This window comes from Coccomyxa subellipsoidea, assembly GCF_000258705.1.
Source record: "Coccomyxa subellipsoidea C-169, whole genome shotgun sequence".
Lineage (NCBI taxonomy): Eukaryota > Viridiplantae > Chlorophyta > Trebouxiophyceae > Coccomyxaceae > Coccomyxa > Coccomyxa subellipsoidea.
This window is the reverse complement of record NW_005178025.1, coordinates 1,047,585-1,064,526: the sequence shown is the minus strand read 5'-3', so window position 1 is coordinate 1,064,526 and position 16,942 is coordinate 1,047,585. Positions and strand designations below refer to the sequence as shown.

Below are 16,942 nucleotides of genomic sequence, written 5' to 3'. Positions count from 1 at the left end.
ACCATTAGCAACCGGGAAAGCTGGGAACCATTTTTTTGCCAAAGACATATTGTAGATCTGGAGCCTGCATAGCGCCTCAATGTGCATGAAAAGAGCTGAAATTTTTCATTTAAAATAATCTCTATATTTAAAGGTGAGCACTGGCCAGCATTTGCGACCCATCCTTTCCAAGATTTGCAGGCACCACTGGACGACTCGGCTTATATTGGTGAGTCTCACTCTAATCCATGTTGCTGCTGCAGATGTTCACAGGGCTCTCAACATTACGGAAGGCTGAAAAGAAGACAGTCGAGCAAACTGCCGAAGCAAAGAAGCTCCAGGATTACCTGCAAAAGTATTCATCAGGTGATACAGAGCCTTTGTATCTTCAACGCCTACACTGCCTTGTTCGGCCTTGTCTATCATTGCATGGCTCACGTGTGTCATGATATGACGGCAGAGACCACAGATGGGTCAGAGAAGAAGAAGCGGAAGAAAAAGAAAGCAATTGCAGTGAGCAGCATCAGGATCGTTGATGAGGACAACACAGGCTTTCGCACTGGCCCAGCATCTCATCATGCAGAAGATGATGACGATGATGAAGGTGCGCAGGACTCTCACTGTGATTCATGATGCAGCTAGGTACTGGAAAGAAAAAGTCCCCAGTTCCAGACTGGGTCATGCACCATCTGATGCGCATTAAATATCTCACAGGTCTGAGTGTCACTGTTGCTGCGGACAGATGCCCCGGTGATTGCCAATCCTGGAGAAGCTGCGCTTGCGCAGCGCCTGGCTGAAAGGGTGAGCACTGTGTCCTAATTGTTCTGCTCTTATTTAACAGGTGTTGTCGTTTTTATGTGCTGCACTAATGTTGAGGGTGCCATTCCAGGAAAAAGCAGGCTTGGCCGCGCAAGGCTGGACCTCGGCAGACGCTGAAGCAAACGGCGCCAACGGAGGTCCCAGCCCTAGCGGCCGCCATGTCAGCGATGCATCGCCGCTGCGCAGGCGAGACCGGCACGACACCCCAGACGCCTCGCCGCCGCGCAGGCGGCAGCGACACGACACGCCGGACGCTTCCCCGCCCCGCAGAGCTGCGGCAAAGGAAAGCGAAGATGCCTCACCACCTCGTAGGGGCGTCAGGCACGACAGCCCGGATGCGTCGCCTCCGCGGCGCAGAGTCAGACATGACACGCCGGATGCCTCGCCGCCCCGGAAGTCTGCCCGGCATGATAGCCCGGACGCGTCGCCGCCACGCAGGCCTGGCCGGCATGGCAGCCCGGATGCCTCCCCACCGCGTCGGCAAAGGGACGGGGACAGTGATGCCTCACCCCCACGCAGAGGTATACTGGCACATTCTCTGAGATCATCGATAAGAATCTGGTGCATCCTGCATTTGCAGTTGTCAGGTGCAGGGATAATGGATGGTTCATGCATTTCCTCCACCATACAGAGAGATCAATGTGTTGAAGGTGTGTGTTCCTGAGCAGGTCAAAGTGCAGCAGAGGCCGGGGATGCAAAGAAGAAGGAGAAGAGGATGTTGGACGGCACGTCGGCGGGAATGATTAGTGGGAGGGACCTCATGGCCGAAATGCAGAAAAAGAGAGAGGTGAGCCATTGAATTGCTGGCGTCAGTGGCCCTGCCTACCTTGCAAGCTTTGGAAGCAGCGTCACAATACGGAAGGAAAGTGTTGATGCATGACTGCTTGCGCACAGGCTGAAAAGGAGCGGTTTGCAAAGCTGGGTGCCGCAGCGGGGCGCAATGCAGAGACGGTGTACAGAGACAAGCAGAGTGGCAAGCGTGTGGAGGGAGGTGCGGCCGAGCTGGAAGCGCTGGAGGAGTCCCGCAAGAAGCCCAAGTCTGAGACGCCTGCCTGGGGCGGCGGCATTGCCCAGGTGCCTTCTGTCATTTCACAGCATTGACATCTGCACCTCCGCAAACTGCTCTGCAAAGCCCATGCGTCTTGCGTCTGTGACACTTTTTGCTATGTAGCAGCGTCCACACTGCAGTGCATGCGTTGCTCTGTTCCGCTCAGCAATCTCACACGGCATGCCAGAACAGATATGAAGATCTTTGAGCGAGCATCCCTGTACTAATTTGCAAGCATGCGGGCAAGTTAGCACCCCTGTACTGCTTGTGCTAGTGTGTGTTATGCAGAGATCCGAGATAGTCAGCATATTTGTACTGCTCGTGATAAAAATGGTGCCACCTGCGCATTGGCGAGAGAGTAATTATTCCTGTACTGCTTCTGTTGAGGTGTGCTGACTTCTTGAGCTGTCGCACCTGCGCACGCGCGGGCGAGTGAGCTTCTCTGTACTGCTCGTAATAGATTCTGTGCACCTGCGCAGATGCGGGAGAGGGATGCGCGCGCGGAGGAGATGCGGCGGGAGGCGGCCAAGCCGTTTGCGCGCACGGCGGAGGACGTGGACATCGACCGCGCGTACCGCGAGCGCACGCGCTTTGGCGACCCCATGGCGCACTTGGTCAAGAAGCGCCAGAAGGACGCGCCGCCGCCGCCCGTCGTGCCGGAGCACATGCGCAAGCTCATGCGCAAGTCCGGCTTTGTTGTGCCCCAGGTGCGCTGACATTACTTGCGGCACGCATTGTTGCCACCCTCTGAGCAACAAATATTACTTTTCAGCAGTTCTACGTGTTTATTAGCTCCTAGAGATCTGGTATCCAGGCATGTCCAACAAGCTCATAGGCATGACTGCTTGATGCTGAATCTTGCTCCAGTATCTGTAGAGTCTGCCATGCAATCTTCCGGTAGCATATATATAGCATTCTTCTGGGTTGCAAATGAAGTGTCTAGTCTTTGTCGCTGCAGGAAGTGCCGCCGCACAGCTGGCTGAAGCGCAACATCGGGCCGCCTGTGAACCGCTATAATATGAGGCCTGGTCGCCACTGGGATGGCGTGGACCGCAGCAATGGGTTTGAGGCCAACATGTTCAAGACCAAGAACGAGCTGGCCAGCAGCAACAACGAAGCCCGCATGTGGGCGCAGTCCGACATGTGATGTTCCCAAGTGCGCAGCTTTATGCAGCGATTGGTGCAAGCAGAATGCTTAATGCCTGCCAGCAGCATGAAAATGCTTTTGGTGCACTAATGCAGGCCTGGCTTGGCTAGGCAGGCTGGAAGGGATCTGGATAGACTTTCAATCTCAGATTGATGGTTACTTGAAGTGACCTGCTTCATTTCAAGCCTTTCATTTGAAGATCTCTAGAAGGTCAGAAACATCATTCCCTGTGAACGTGTTCGCATACTCTGGATGGATCGGCGCTCTTACTTCAAAGTTGTGCCTGTAACTTCCCTGGAAGTTACTTCCATACTCCATCAAGAGATATTACTCACCAGTCACGGAGCACAGAACTCATCACAAAAGGTAGTAACTTCCTTGCTCTATAGAGCTAGCTAGGAGAAACACGTAAAGCACAAGTGATACACAGGGAAGCATTTCCAATAGCATAGCGGCTCCTGATGTGACATTTTATACCCGCAAATGCAATTGCACGACTGGACCAGGCATCATGACTATTTGCCGCGGAGCTGAGCAAGGCGTTGGGTCAGGTCTGACTCGGGCGCGGCTGCCGCCTGCTGCTGGGCTGCCGGAACCGCCGCTCCGGCCTGCGGCAGATTCAGCTGGACCTCCAGTCCGTGCTCGTCCGCCACCTGCACAGATCCACTCTTCAGCAATCTGCCCACAAGTATTCTGGGTATTGCAGTTCTGAGGTTCTGCGTTATTGCGCTGTACGAATTGCACGACCTCGGCATGCAGCTCGACGTGCGAGAGACTCCACGAAAGCAGCCTCATGCAGCAACAGCATTATGTATGCATGGCACACCTGTTGCAGCAGCATGTTGACGTCCTCCTCGGGGGTGCTCAGGCTGGCCTGGTTGTTCATGGCGCCCTCCACAAACTGGCTCTGCACGTCTAGGTTCTCAAACTGGCGCTCAAACTGGTCCATGGTCGACGCCACCCGCTCCAGATTGTTGGATGCCAGAGCCTGCGCAGCAAAAGTTCTCTCTGAGGACGGTTATCCAGAACAGCTATCCAGGATGGTGAAGTTCTGTCTAAACGGCAGCGCAAGGGACCATACAGTCTTGGTCAAATAGCATACTGTTCTGAGTAAGCGTCCCTTCTCAGCACTGCTGTGCTGTGGTTGCTTTTTCGGCGCATCAGGACTGCCAGGAATGCAAGTACAGGCATACACAGGGTGGGATGGGAAAATGGCAACTTCTGGGCAGGACTGATCACCTTGTCGAGTGCACGCACGATCTGGGACATGCTGGAGTTGATCATGTTCATTTTGGCCTGGGTGTCCAGGCGAGAGACCACTGCATCCAGCCGGGAGGCCAGGCGCAGGTAGTTCAGGGCCTCTGTCTTCTTCCGGATGGCGTTCTGTGCATAGATCTTTGCACCGTCGATGTTGCCTTTCTCAATGGCTTTCTTCACCTGTGAACACGTCAAAGTGACTACTTGTTTCGTGCAGAACTGATGTTGACCTAAGACTCTATTGAAGACAAAGAGGGAAACAGGAGGATGACACGGCAGTGGAGTACCTTGGAGCTTGAAGTTTGGCAACACAAAGCAGTAGAAAGGAAGTAAGGATGCAGTATCAAGGCAGGACATACCTTGAGCTTCTCGCCCTTTTCTTCCCTCTCGCATTTGTTGCTGGACTTCACGAGCTGCTTGCTGGTAAACTTAAGGTTAAAGATCTGATCCAGCAGCTTATCACCTCCCATCAGATCACGTTGGGCTCGAGACTCTTTCAAAGAAAATTAGTTTGATTGGCTCTGTATGCGAGGAAGACGAAACCAATGCCGTTTGGATCCCTGAAAGCGGTGGGCTAGATTCTGAAGAGCTTGTAGCTGTAAACTACTCAGCAGAAGGACGAATTGCTTGATGCAACGATTCGCTGCAGCGCCTCCTACCTTACAGCAAGTACTTCGCTATATCCTCAAGTTCAGACTCCAACATAAATTGAGCTGGAAGGAGGAAGAAGCCATCGGAGGGATCTAGGAGGAAGCTCACTGAGGTGGCACATGATATCAGTCATGATCACGAAATCTATCTCTTTCCTCCTTCAGAAAGAGTCCTTCTTCCTTCTCTCCGCAGACTTTTCCTTCTTGAGAGAGACAAGTAAGGACGCCATGATGATGCAGACCAGCAAATCTCTGCTTGTGAACACATATGTTCAGCATGGAGATGGTCATCCGTTCAGACACTTCACAACCGCAAGACCTGCAAGCAATCGATCTCGATGTGTGAGTCACAGATCAGAATTATTGAAAGTATCAGCCGAGCCTGCGGACACTTCTATAATTCAAGACGTGCCCGAGCCGGAAGATGCAAGAGGAGCGATTGCGGTGCGCCGTAGGGCTGGTCGAACCCTCTGAAGGATATCAGCATTCATTGCAATAACTGATATGTATTTAAGTTTTTGACCGGTGGCCAACGGGACGATCTGTGATTGCTGCAGGTGGGCTTGGAACTGTATAATGCAGGGCAGTATGAGACCGCCCTGGGTATTTTTGAGAAGGCGATGAATCTGCCAGGAACAGGGATCAAGCAATTCAGGCAAGCTGCAGCACTCCCTCCCAATTCTGTTTCCGTACCCCTTTCAAGTGAAATGGCCTTGGTTCTCAGTTTCAATATTAGGCGTAATTTATTTTGTGCTGGCAGGGATAAGCCCCCTACAATTAGCAATGGGGAGAAGCAGGCAGCGCTTTACAATATAGCATGCTGCCAGTCAAGGCTGGGGAAAACGGAACCTGGCCTTATGGCCCTGGCCGGTGCGGCCCGTGTCATGCTATTCGCTCAGGCTTCATCCTGACTATAGAGAATTTTACCAGGAGAGAGTGCGTGCGTGGGAGGCAGTGCCAGCGCCAAAGCAAGGAGGAAAGGCTGCCTTGATGTGAAGAATGCAAAGTGTGAGTTTGACTGTGTTTGCAGGGGCTCTCGAAGCAGGGTATGAAGACTATCAGCAGATGCGGGAAGATCCGGATCTGGAGGCAGTGAGAGAAGATAAGCGCTTTGAGATGCTCATCGGCAAATTCAACAGGTCAAACAGCAATGGATTCTTTGGGAACTTTTTGAAAGGATTCCAGCTATAGATGTCACTTACATGGGCAACAGCTCACTGTGTCAAGGGCATCGGAGTTCTGACCATTTCCATCAAAGTCCAGAACTCAAAAATAAGGGAAGCAAAAGAGTTGAAATGGTAAGAAACATTCAGAGGCATGCCGGTCGCAGTCAAGAGGCCTTTCTCCTTAATGAAGTCAATAACACCATTGCCTTGCAGCTACTTCGAATTCAAGCTGAATGCAAGCTTTTGAGGATCCTTGCGCTGGGTGATTTACAGCCCCATCTCTGCATCGGGCTCCACCTTGTGGAAGCGCTCCTTTATCTTCTTCAAGTGTGCAGGATCTGCTCCCTCATAGTGCATGTCAAGCCACTCCACAACCTGCACAATGACACACTGTCAGGACAGGTGCCATCCCTGACATTCACAGGCGCACAACCCCAAATCCCACTGGTCATGATCAGAGACAGTCTGCATTCAGGCAGACTTTTGCACTTTTGTCTACATAAAAACGCAAACATCAAGGCAGTGCGAGCGCTAGAGAGTTAGGAGAAAGGGCTCCCTCGCCATGTGAATGCAAGACGTGCAACATACAAGACACATTTTGAGCGCTGTGACAAGAAGCTGGGTGGCGAGCGCACATCTTGCAGGTGCTGCGCGAGGTCATCCACCATCTCCAGAGTGACATCCAGCCGGATCACAGCTCTCAGCAGTTTTATGTTCCTGCAGATGCAACGGAGAAAGCTCCAGCGACAGATTTGCTAGGTCTCAGCGCCACTCTGCTTGCACAGGAGACCCCCAGAGCATCAACAGATGAGCAAGCTTGGTGTTGCCAATGCAGTGTTTATGCAAGGGTAAGGGGTGGGGCAATACTTGGCGTTCTCTGGGCAGGAGTAGGCCGGGAGCATCCAGCGGTACTCTCTGATGCGGAACATGACATCATACTCGTCATACACCCGATCCTTGCCATCCACTTTTGTCAGCGAGAAGGCCACCACTGGCATTGTTGGCTCATTGACCATCCGGAAGTGCCCTGCAAGCAGTGCTTGCTGAGAGGCATTCTGGTGAAATTTAGAACATCCTCAATGGGTGGAATCATATTGACCAGTGCCCTGCAAGAAGTGATTGCTGATAGGCATTATGACTGGACTTAGAACATTCGTTACGTCTCAAAAAAGGCTAGATAGAGAGCGAAGGCACCTGTCTTCTCAAGGCTCTCGCCCAGGCGCTTGGCTGTGTTCAGCAAGTTCTCCAGGATCAGCGTGTACCCCATGCGCCCCAGACGGATGAACTGCACCCAGCAGGCACATCATACAAGCGCTCAAGCAGAGAAAGCAAGCACATGTTGCAGGTAAACAATGCACATCATGCAACACACAGCAGAGCGCAACAATTAGCTGAACAAAACTAGGCTGGTCAAATTAGGCGCACATTGAAGTATGACGCCGCCACTTGGGCTGCATTGCGAGAGAAGTTGATGGTCATGGTGGGCTCAGGCTTTCCCAGATAGCTGGTGGTCAGGACCTGCACAGGCATCCGTCATGGCCTCAGGCCTTCACATGAGGCAGCAAGCTTGTCGGTTAATGCAAGTTTGACCAGAGTGCCAAGTACAAAAGCTGCGCACCATGTCATCAGGGAGGCAGCTCTCATCTCTGTAGATGATCCAGCCAATACCAGGGTAGACCATCCCGTACCTGTGCGATGTATGAAAGATTACGAAAGTGTATTAATGCACCCGCACATGCCCCTTCTATGGCAATCTGATGACAGAAAAGGTGCGCTCGCATACTTGTGGCCGCTCACGCAAATGGAGTGCACGTTCTTCAGCTGGAAATCCCACACCAGGTCCGGGTACAGGAAAGGAGCCACAAAGCCCCCACTGGCTGCATCAACCAGGATTGGCAGCTCCCAGCCATTCTTCTGGTTCAGGTCCTCTGCGCGTGAAGTGCTTCCAAATGAGACCGTGCCAATTGGGCAGTGCAGATGCACCTTGCCTCTGGCAGGGACGGCATGCAAAAACAGTATTGATAGACATAAAAACTAGTATTGGGCAGTGAAAGGTGAAGATGAGGCAAGCCTGGCTGTGCCAACTCACCCACGACAGCATCCAGGGCTTTCACATCCTCGAACTGGCCGTTGTAAGTGCTGCCGAAGATGCTGACCACGCCAATAGTGTTCTCATCGACATGCTGAGGCACGTCCTTGGGGTCCAGGACCAGGTAGTCCTCCCTCACAGGCACAGCGCGCATCTCCACATCAAAGTAGACACAGAACTTCTTCCAGCAGACCTGTGCCGAGATTTCCCAGTGCTCTCAGGAATCACTATGGCTTGAAGAAGCTGTTCTGAAAGATCCCATGCAGGCAGTTGACTGCCAATTTTCTTCGCAAGCATCTGCAGGTCGCTGGCATGGTTGTGCACCGTCAGCAACGCAAACTTAACACCATGCATGCAGGTGGTTCTGATTGGCCATGCATGTGCAGCTTGCAGGCGGGCACTTGTCTGACCTGAAAGTGAGCGCCCACAACCAGGTTGGGCCGCTCGGTTGATTTGCCGCTGGCTCTCCGCCGCCGCTGCCACAGCTTCTTGGCAGCCAGTCCGCTGAGCAGGCATGCTTCCGTACACCCAACTGTGGCTGCTCCGCATGGCTTGCTGGCAGGGGAGTGATAGAGATTTGAAAGCATTGCAACACACCTGCGATGCAAACAGAGTCACAAAAGCATGAGACAGGAATGTGCAGGGGTTGTTGCGACAGGATTCTGGATCAGACTGCATACTATGCACCACGGAAGCAGAACACACCGTTTCTCCATTGTCTGGCAGGATGGGTATTGCGAGGCATCGGCTCCGTTCACGTTCCAGGTCTTTTTGAAAACCTCTTCTGCATCGTCCTCCATGTACGTTGTGACAAATGTCGCCAGGTTCATCCTGCAGAAGATGCAAGGGATTCGTACTTGTAATTGTGTGGACAAACCATGGAAATGAGCTTTTTCTGACTTTACACCCTTGCAGAGGTGCTGACAGGAACTTCAAATCAACTACATCAATTCAGAGACCCCTTGTGCTGACCTGGGCTGTTCATCCAGTGATCGCATGTCCAAGACAAGATCCTTTGCCACATGAGCCGGTATTGTGTCCTTTGGAAACCTGCACATTCCGCGAAGCAAAGTTCGGTGGTGTGAGGACATGATCCTGTGGTACCCTTAAAAGAACATAGCTTCATCAGGAATCTGGGCCTACTCAGTCCTCGACGGCTGCATGGAAGAGTAGGTGATTGCAGGAAGAAGCCACTGGAAATGCTCTTTTGATGCGGCCTCAACATCTGCCTTCTGAGCGCTGTTATCCCCCTCCATGTCCTTACAATTTGTCGAATTTTTGTACACCTGTGAGAATGAGAAAAATCAGGCCGTGAAGTAGTACAGGTTTGACACAAAGTTAGCCACCTGGCCCACTAAGTGCACACAATATGTTCAATTTGGCCGCGCGAGCGGACCTTGCTATTTTTTTAGATACCAAAAAGTGTGTTGCTGCAATCTATCTAAGCAGAAAAGCTGTATACAGCCATCTTGACCTGACTCGGCAATGCATTGTCACCACTGGCAAGGGGCCGCCCCAACATAACACTTATCCCAGCGGATGCATGGGATATCTTGAGAAGGATTTTTAAATCATTGTAACTCTTCCTACAAGGCATATAGTGCATTCGAATGACCTCTTCCAACCTCCTCGTACAGGAAGAACGCAGATCACCTGCTCTGTCTTCAAGGGTGACGCCGCCACGAACGTTGGTTGAAGTTCGCCTTGGGAAACTTCTGACAACTATGACTTGAGCATGGGGCAAACAAACTGTAGAGGAAACACTGAAATGCATGACGCACTTTTTGAAAGTAAGCGAAGGAGCTATTTTAAGAAGCTGTACATTCGCAAGGATACGCTCTGATGGGCTGTCTTTTGATCCATCCAAGCTTCCCTCTCATATTTTAAGCCAATACACCAGCTGACTTATTATTTTTGGAATAGAAGTACATTGTCAGAAATGCATACCCCAGTCCTGCAGCCTCTGTCGGACTGGCAAGCCTTCAAAAGTGCCTGCCATCCTTTGCTTGGGAGGCTGAGTACAAATCGCATCCCTTTCAAGAGTCAACGAAAGATATCGCAAAGGATCAGGTCTTGTACAGTAGGATCAAATGAGGAAGAGCGGAGAGGTGCGTCTGTGTCACCACAGATCACTATGATCGAGGCTCCAGGCACTGCGTTCTCCTCAGTGGCGTGATTGGTACTGACGAGCGATTGTTTCTCCAGCAGATCTGGAGGCTGGATCAACTATTTCTAGGAGACAAGCCCACATTGGTATACTTGCTCTAGTAGCCAGTTCTTCTGCATGCAGAGCACAAGCAGAAGCTGGCAGAACTCTGGATGGACCAGTGAAGGATGCTGTATTTAAAGCCTTCAAGAAGTCAGCTGAGAAAAGCAAGGTGATGCTCTCATTCCCCTTGGGCACCAGATGCCTTTGGAGGGTGTCCGAGACCTCCTTTTCGGTCAGCCCAAGCTTAGCTTTCTTGCAAGCGTTGTACTTACTTAAATCAATTTCCTGAATGCAGGCGCCCGTATTGCTGCGATTGGCATTTCATGATGCAGCGACACACAGAGTCTCCGGCGGAGATGGAGGAGCAAATGCATCCATACAGTATGAATTTGAGCGCCCTGAAAACACAGGCTTGAAGCGGGGCTGGTAAGATCATCTGTACATTTGCAGCATGATGCTGTACATTTATTTCTTACCCTTTCGTGCACCTATTCCTTGTGGTCCTATGCAATTGAAGATGAAGACACAGACTGACATGATGGCAATACCTGCTTTGCTAGGCGGGTGATTGAGAAGGTCATTGAAAATCTGAAAGGGACGCCAGCTGAGGGCGTCGTGTCATATGCAGACCTCATTGCCCTGGGTGGCGCATATGCTGTGTCTGTGACTGGAGGTCCTGTCATTGACGTGCCCATAGGTGAGTGCCTATTTTGCAGAGCACAGCGCTCTTTTGGTTTCTTTCAATTGGCATTTGCTGGGCCAGCTCCAATGAATTAGGTTGGTGTGGTTTTGTGCATGTTGACAGGGCGTAGAGACTCTGCTGTGGCGGACCCAACAGGCCGTCTCCCGGAGGAGACTCTCTCAGCAGAAGCGTTGCGCCTCACTTTTGCTGCTATGGGGATGTCTTCTCAAGAGCTTGTCGCGCTCTCCGGGGCACACACGGTACATACTTGGCTCTGATTCGTTGCCATGCCTGCCACTCTTTGCACTCCTGCTCTTTAAACCTTTGCAAGTGCATGATGACATGCACTCCAATTGCTATGACTGACCATTCAGTAAAGGCACAATGTTGAGCTTGAGAGCTTGTTGTTGTGGTTGCAGCTGGGCAGCAAAGGCTATGGGGATCCTGTGACATTTGATAATGCTTACTACACCGCGCTGCTTAAGAAGCCTTGGGATGATCCGAGCAACAGCATGGCAAGCATGATCGGGCTGCCATCAGATCATGTCTTGCCAGATGACCCTGAGTGTCGGCCTGTTATCGAGGAGTATGCAGCGAACCAGCAGAGATTCTTCCAGGATTTCAGTAAAGCTTACGTGAAATTGACAATGCTGGGAGCGAAATGGGCGTGATTAGAAATAGCTGCTATCATGCGTTACAGCGCTGGAGTTTGATCTTGTAGAGCCTAGATATGAAATATATTAAGCGGACATTTTAGGAACATTGGCTGGGAAAGCCTCTTATTTGTACGCAACAGATGCCAAGCATAATGCATGGATGATTGAATGACCACACATTATGGGCCAGCACAGCCTTGTGCACGGCACAAGAGAATATCTGAAACTAGCAGTCACAGTCCAAGAAGGCAGTCCTTGACACATTGACCAGAACATTGCCTTTCAAAAGCTGTGCAGAGAGATCCTTTGGGGCTCGTGTACCTCGTCAACTGCAACATCAAACTCTCCCTTTCACAGGCTGGCACTGGCAGCGGGCACTGCAGGTGCGTCAGTAGATGACCCTACAGCAAGGATGTCTGACCGCGGCATGAGGGTGTCAATGATGTCATTTGCCAAGATGTTCTTTGGGTCAAGCTCCCGGCGCGCAGCGTTGAATTTGTCGACGGGGTATCTGCCAGCGATGCGCTCCCTGGCAGCCTGCTTGTCCAGGTATGGCACCTCTATCTTTGCCCAGTGCTCCGTGGCATCATACTTGGGCACAAGCTTCTGCTCCACGAGCTTGCAGTACTCAAAGAACCTGCATGTACATCAGGGCAGGACATCTCAGTGGCCTGAACAGAAGAGAGGCCGGTGTTTTGCCCACTGGTTCCCTCATAGCAACGATATCTGACAATGGCAATGTGATTGAGCGGACAGCCAGGATGAGAGCAGTGTCTTTGCCACAAGTGCATACTCGATGGGTAACACTTGCTGAGGACCACTGCAAACTTTGCACTAATTCGGGAAAGTGCATCCAACCGTAAGCTAAATCTGACATATCACAGTAGCATACTAGCTGCAGCTGACAAGCATTACCCAGCATGTGTTTACAAAGCCTGTTTTTGGCACTGTGCAAAGGCGACAGACCAGAGAGAGAACTATTGCAGACCCAAAAATCTTATCAAAGTATCTTTCTAGCTCTTAATCGAAGTCAATCCTCACCTGTCGGTGATGGCCTTCCGCTGGGCTTCCTCCTCGGTGGGCAGGTACATGATGATGCCGACCCAGGAGTGCACGGTATCGGGCTGGCCGCGCGCGGCTGCCGGGCTCATGGGGGAGCTGCTGGAAGCTGTCCAGCGCTGCTCGATGGGGGACGCTGCAGGGATGCCGTTCTCCTCTATCTGCTGCATCAGATCCTTCATGAAGTTCAGGTCCGCATGACTGGGCTTCCTGCATGCAAAAGGGGAACAATAATCAATGAAGGGTTCCAAGGAAGCTTTCAATGGGCAGCTCTTCTGAACAACACTTAGAGCGGATGTTCGCTTCTTTAGGGTGAGCATGGAAGGGAGGCCCACTTGAGTGTGCCGGTCGGAAAGGCGACTTCCAGAACCCACTGTTCACCACCGCAGTCAAAGCCCAGGATCTCGTCACTCCAGCCCACCCTGTACCCTTCACTCCTCTTCCAGTACTCAGCCTCTGCCTGCATGCGCAATCAGAGGAGCATTTCTGCTCAGTTGGACTCTCCTAATCACATCAACAAATTAGCACATGTATCAAGACAGTAGACTTATTCATACGGGAGGTGCACCTGGTTGATACGGGCTATCCAGTCCCTGTCCAGGGGCTTGTGAGCGATGAGCCGGTCTCGCAGCTGTGTGTTTGAGAGCGATGCCACCTCCTCACTGGTGGAGGGGTCTTTATCAGGCAATGCCTCTCTCAGCAGGTGCCTCAGTGGCTCTAGCTTCTCATCCCTTGCATATGTCACTTTGACCTTTGGTACTTTTGTTCCCTGCAGCATGTGCATGCACAACCTCAGGATTTTCAGCTCCATCTCTGCGATTTCTTATCACCCAGGCTTGAGCACACATCAGGATATATGGAGAATAGAACAGCCTCCATGAAAGCATGCAGAACAGAACCTCGCCTCCTTCACACGATTGTTTGTGACAACCACCACGGAGTCGGTGTAGGGAATCCACATGTAGCGCAGGTGACGGTTCTTTTGCATTAGTTTGTTATGCTTCCTCGGTGTGATATCCTGCAAAGGCAGACTACAACTTATAAGCATTTTTACAACCATGCAGCACATGCAATATACATGTAACTCACAGGGATCAAATGTTTAGCCAGGTCAGACTTTGTACTGTGTCATACACAGGAAGGCATGAGGCGTGCCTTGGCTGACATGACGGATGTGTGCTCCAGCAGCTGATGCATGGGCGCCAGCTGCAATGTGACCTCTGACACGATCCCAAGAGCGCCCAGACCCACATTGGCCAGCTTGAACTTCTCTGGGTCATCCTCCCTGGTCAGGGAAATGGTCCCCTTGCCCGGCGTGACCAGCTTGAGCCCCACCACAAACTCATCCACTGGAGGGATGGTCGCCCCAGTCCCATGTGCGCTCACCTGTGGCCAGTGGACGCTCTCTCGTCTCACGAACAAAGCCTCTGACATAGAACACCAGAAGTCGAAAGTTGCACAGGCTTGAGTAGCATGAATTTGGCCTCAATACCTGTGTGAAGCCCCCGATGGACTGCTCCCGTATCGAGGCATAGTTCAGGAGTGTGAGGCCATGCTGCCGCAACTCCTCCACCAACTGCCAAGACACTCAAAGACTTCAAGAAAGCAGTAAGGAAAGATGGTAGGCACAATAGAGGACCCCGTCGGCAATTGCCCGTAGCCTTATTGAACACATCCTCAGAGGTGATGCAGACATAAAGGGTGGAGCATGCATTGATGTGCAGTCAGCCTGAGACATGCCTGCTCCACACGGATGCCAGCTTCCACAGTGACGCGCCGTCGCTGCAGGTCCAGAAACTTCACTTTGTCCAACAAGGCGAGACTCACAATGCCCTCATCACTGAAGGGCAGTCCATTGGGGGACAGCCCAGACCCCATGCAGCGTAGCTTCTCCCCTGCACACCATGTCTACTCTTCAATATCAATCAAACTCATTAAGGAAGTTCTTCCTACATTTTGACACCATGGAAGCGCTGCTGTGAATTAAACAGAAATGGGCATCGGACCTTTTTCATGCGCCTCCCTCACAATGGCTTCAAGCTCTTCCTGCGTCTCTGGCTGGTAGAAGCGCTTGGGCCGGCACTCATGAGTGTTGGACCAGTTGACCAGGTGATGCTCATCCTTGTCCCCTGTAAGCTGGTTCATGGCGTGCTCTACTGCCTCAGGCATCAATGATTCCTGGTTGAGATCCTTTTGGTAGATGAGCACTGCCAGCACACCGGCTGCTGCAGCACCTGGGCATCCAGCATGGCAGAGTCTAAATTGCAAGCACACAGTATGAGAATTTGCATGATGATGAGTCACATGCTCTGCAATGTCCTCATCAGATGAGACAGAGAAGGTTTTCGCTCAGCAATAGTGAGAATGTGCAGGAATGCATGATCATACCAATGATCCCGAACCGCTGCCACAGCTTGCTCCTCCTCCTTGCATCCTCCAGCATCTGAACTCCTGTGTCAACTTCCTGCGCCTCTGCAGCATAGCCTCTTCTGCCGATCTGCCTGAGTTGCAATCTGTTCTGTACCTGCACCTCCGCTGTTCCTTGAAGACACACGCGCTGGCATAGTACAGAGCCCCTGGCTTCTGCACAGTATGTTGATGCAGCCCTGGTGATCTCTGAGGCCCGGATCAGGACACTCTGCAACAACTTGGCTGCAAGTCTGCGACTGTGCATTGGAACAGCCCGTCTGATAACCCCTTGAAACTGTGCGGTGACCTTGTCTGAACTAGCGAAGTTCCACACTTGCCGACCTGGATACTAGACGCAATACGGCATGCGATATTCAGCTAGATTACGGTGACTGTAATCTCCAGAGGCTAAGATATGGGTTGCGAAGGAGACACTTCGTTGGATCAAGACTACGTTACTGCACAGAAGTAATGAAATAATTCTGACTCGGCTGAACGAAACAACGTTGATATCACGATCCAGACTTCACAAAGAAATCTAAAAACATAAGTAGATCATGCGTGGAGACACTTCTTCCACGTTTAGTATTCATCACTGTGCTGCATGCTCTGCTGAGTCATTGCAGGGAGCCAGTTCAGGTGAACTTCAACTGCCTTGGACTTCGTGCAATTCAAGCCTGAATTGCAAGGGATCCGCGCTGGAGCATGCTCAACATGATAGATTGGTCTTGATAAAGAATCGTCCATATAATCTCAACCACAAGTACTGAGCATTTGCTGGATCATTCCGACCTTGGAGTTCAACGGTCATGGCAAAAGCTAGCTCTAGCAAGGAGCACTGGAAACAGTATGACACCAAGAATTCTCCATTCTTGGAGCTTAAAACACCCTTTACGTCATGGTAACAGCTCTCCAGCTTTCAATTTTTACTTGCACAGCCAAGGACTTGAAATCGATCTGGGCCTAAATTTTCTCCTTCTACTGCGTTTCAAAGTAATTGAAGAATCTCAATATAGCTTTCAAATTATTTTTGATGCTGTCTTTATTTCATGCAGGGAAGCAGTGAAAATGGCCTTTCTCCTCCCATGGCTTCTACCTAGGGTGGTCCTAGGAATTCTATCCCTAACAATCTTGGCAATCATGAGCTACTTTGCAGCTCTTGGATGGTAGGATAATCAACCCGTGGACACTATACCTCTGTAATTCGGTTTTCTCTCCTGCACCGCCATGTGCTACTAGGGAGCTTAGGACAAGGCACCTTGCAGGCCAATTGAGGAGCCCATGCCAGCATGGAGGAGGAAAATAGTGACAGCCAGTGCAAATTGTGCTGGGTTTGTCTTGATCATGCTGGGCTTCCGCATTCGGGTGAAGGGCTGGAAGAACGCAGCCAAAGCCATGGAGCTTGGCGCGGTGCGGCCTTGCAGATGCACTTGAGCATCCGTCCGAAATGCTGTATCTTCCAGATTTACATATAAAGCCTCATGCTGGCGCTGCCACTGCTGTCTTGCCACAACATTTTAAAATACATGTTGGGTGCTGTGCGCAGATTGGCCTCTTCAACCACAGCAGCTGGGTGGACGCCGTCTTGATAATGTTTCTCTTTGCTCCGAGCGGAGTCTCAAAGGAGAGCAACGCACACCTGCCGCTGATCGGCATGTGCATACGCTCCTTCCAGAACATATATGTCTCCAGGGACAGCATAGAAGGGGAGAAGCGCAAGAATGGCGCTGAGAGCGTGTCAGAGAAAATTGCAAAACGGTGCGCACAGAAAA

At 51.4% G+C, this 16,942-nt stretch overlaps 6 protein-coding genes across 6 annotated transcripts; 3 read left to right on the top strand and 3 right to left on the bottom strand.

Moving 5' to 3' along the window:
• Positions 1-429: 429 nt before the first annotated feature.
• On the top strand, positions 430-2,993 carry COCSUDRAFT_44563 (hypothetical protein; the record flags this gene model as incomplete). Its single annotated transcript, XM_005644227.1, has 7 exons — positions 430-583; positions 722-780; positions 869-935; positions 1,467-1,585; positions 1,693-1,872; positions 2,326-2,553; positions 2,805-2,993. 7 exons carry the CDS (start codon positions 430-432, stop codon positions 2,991-2,993), a joined length of 996 nt encoding a protein of 331 aa, XP_005644284.1.
• Positions 2,994-3,243: 250 nt separating this feature from the next.
• On the bottom strand, positions 3,244-4,931 carry COCSUDRAFT_31106 (hypothetical protein). Its single transcript, XM_005644226.1, has 4 exons — positions 4,610-4,931; positions 4,233-4,430; positions 3,820-3,981; positions 3,244-3,646 (listed from the first exon to the last, which is right to left on the bottom strand). Exons 1-4 carry the CDS (start codon positions 4,718-4,720, stop codon positions 3,509-3,511), a joined length of 609 nt encoding a protein of 202 aa, XP_005644283.1. The 5' UTR covers positions 4,721-4,931; the 3' UTR covers positions 3,244-3,508.
• A 198-nt stretch (positions 4,932-5,129) lies between these two features.
• On the top strand, positions 5,130-6,215 carry COCSUDRAFT_54599 (hypothetical protein; the record flags this gene model as incomplete). The annotated part of the gene is made up of 4 exons (XM_005644225.1): positions 5,130-5,344; positions 5,458-5,555; positions 5,661-5,770; positions 5,931-6,215. Coding segments are annotated over 4 exons (584 nt in total), but the record flags the coding sequence as incomplete, so codon positions are not given.
• A 118-nt stretch (positions 6,216-6,333) lies between these two features.
• Positions 6,334-8,985, bottom strand: COCSUDRAFT_38146 (glutamate decarboxylase; the record flags this gene model as incomplete). The annotated part of the gene is made up of 10 exons (XM_005644224.1): positions 6,334-6,441; positions 6,702-6,783; positions 6,934-7,093; positions 7,261-7,351; positions 7,492-7,584; positions 7,685-7,754; positions 7,850-7,994; positions 8,156-8,348; positions 8,566-8,752; positions 8,861-8,985. 10 exons carry the CDS (start codon positions 8,983-8,985, stop codon positions 6,334-6,336), a joined length of 1,254 nt encoding a protein of 417 aa, XP_005644281.1.
• Positions 8,986-10,245: 1,260 nt separating this feature from the next.
• COCSUDRAFT_58469 (heme peroxidase) lies at positions 10,246-11,717 on the top strand (the record flags this gene model as incomplete). Its single annotated transcript, XM_005644223.1, has 5 exons — positions 10,246-10,263; positions 10,660-10,790; positions 10,925-11,061; positions 11,170-11,306; positions 11,466-11,717. The coding sequence occupies 5 exons, from the start codon at positions 10,246-10,248 to the stop codon at positions 11,715-11,717; spliced, it is 675 nt and encodes a 224-aa protein (XP_005644280.1).
• Positions 11,718-12,053: 336 nt separating this feature from the next.
• On the bottom strand, positions 12,054-14,906 carry COCSUDRAFT_38144 (L-galactono-1,4-lactone dehydrogenase-like protein; the record flags this gene model as incomplete). Its single annotated transcript, XM_005644222.1, has 9 exons — positions 12,054-12,339; positions 12,744-12,971; positions 13,097-13,221; positions 13,330-13,530; positions 13,666-13,765; positions 13,927-14,147; positions 14,254-14,337; positions 14,502-14,656; positions 14,768-14,906. The coding sequence occupies 9 exons, from the start codon at positions 14,904-14,906 to the stop codon at positions 12,054-12,056; spliced, it is 1,539 nt and encodes a 512-aa protein (XP_005644279.1).
• Positions 14,907-16,942: the final 2,036 nt, after the last annotated feature.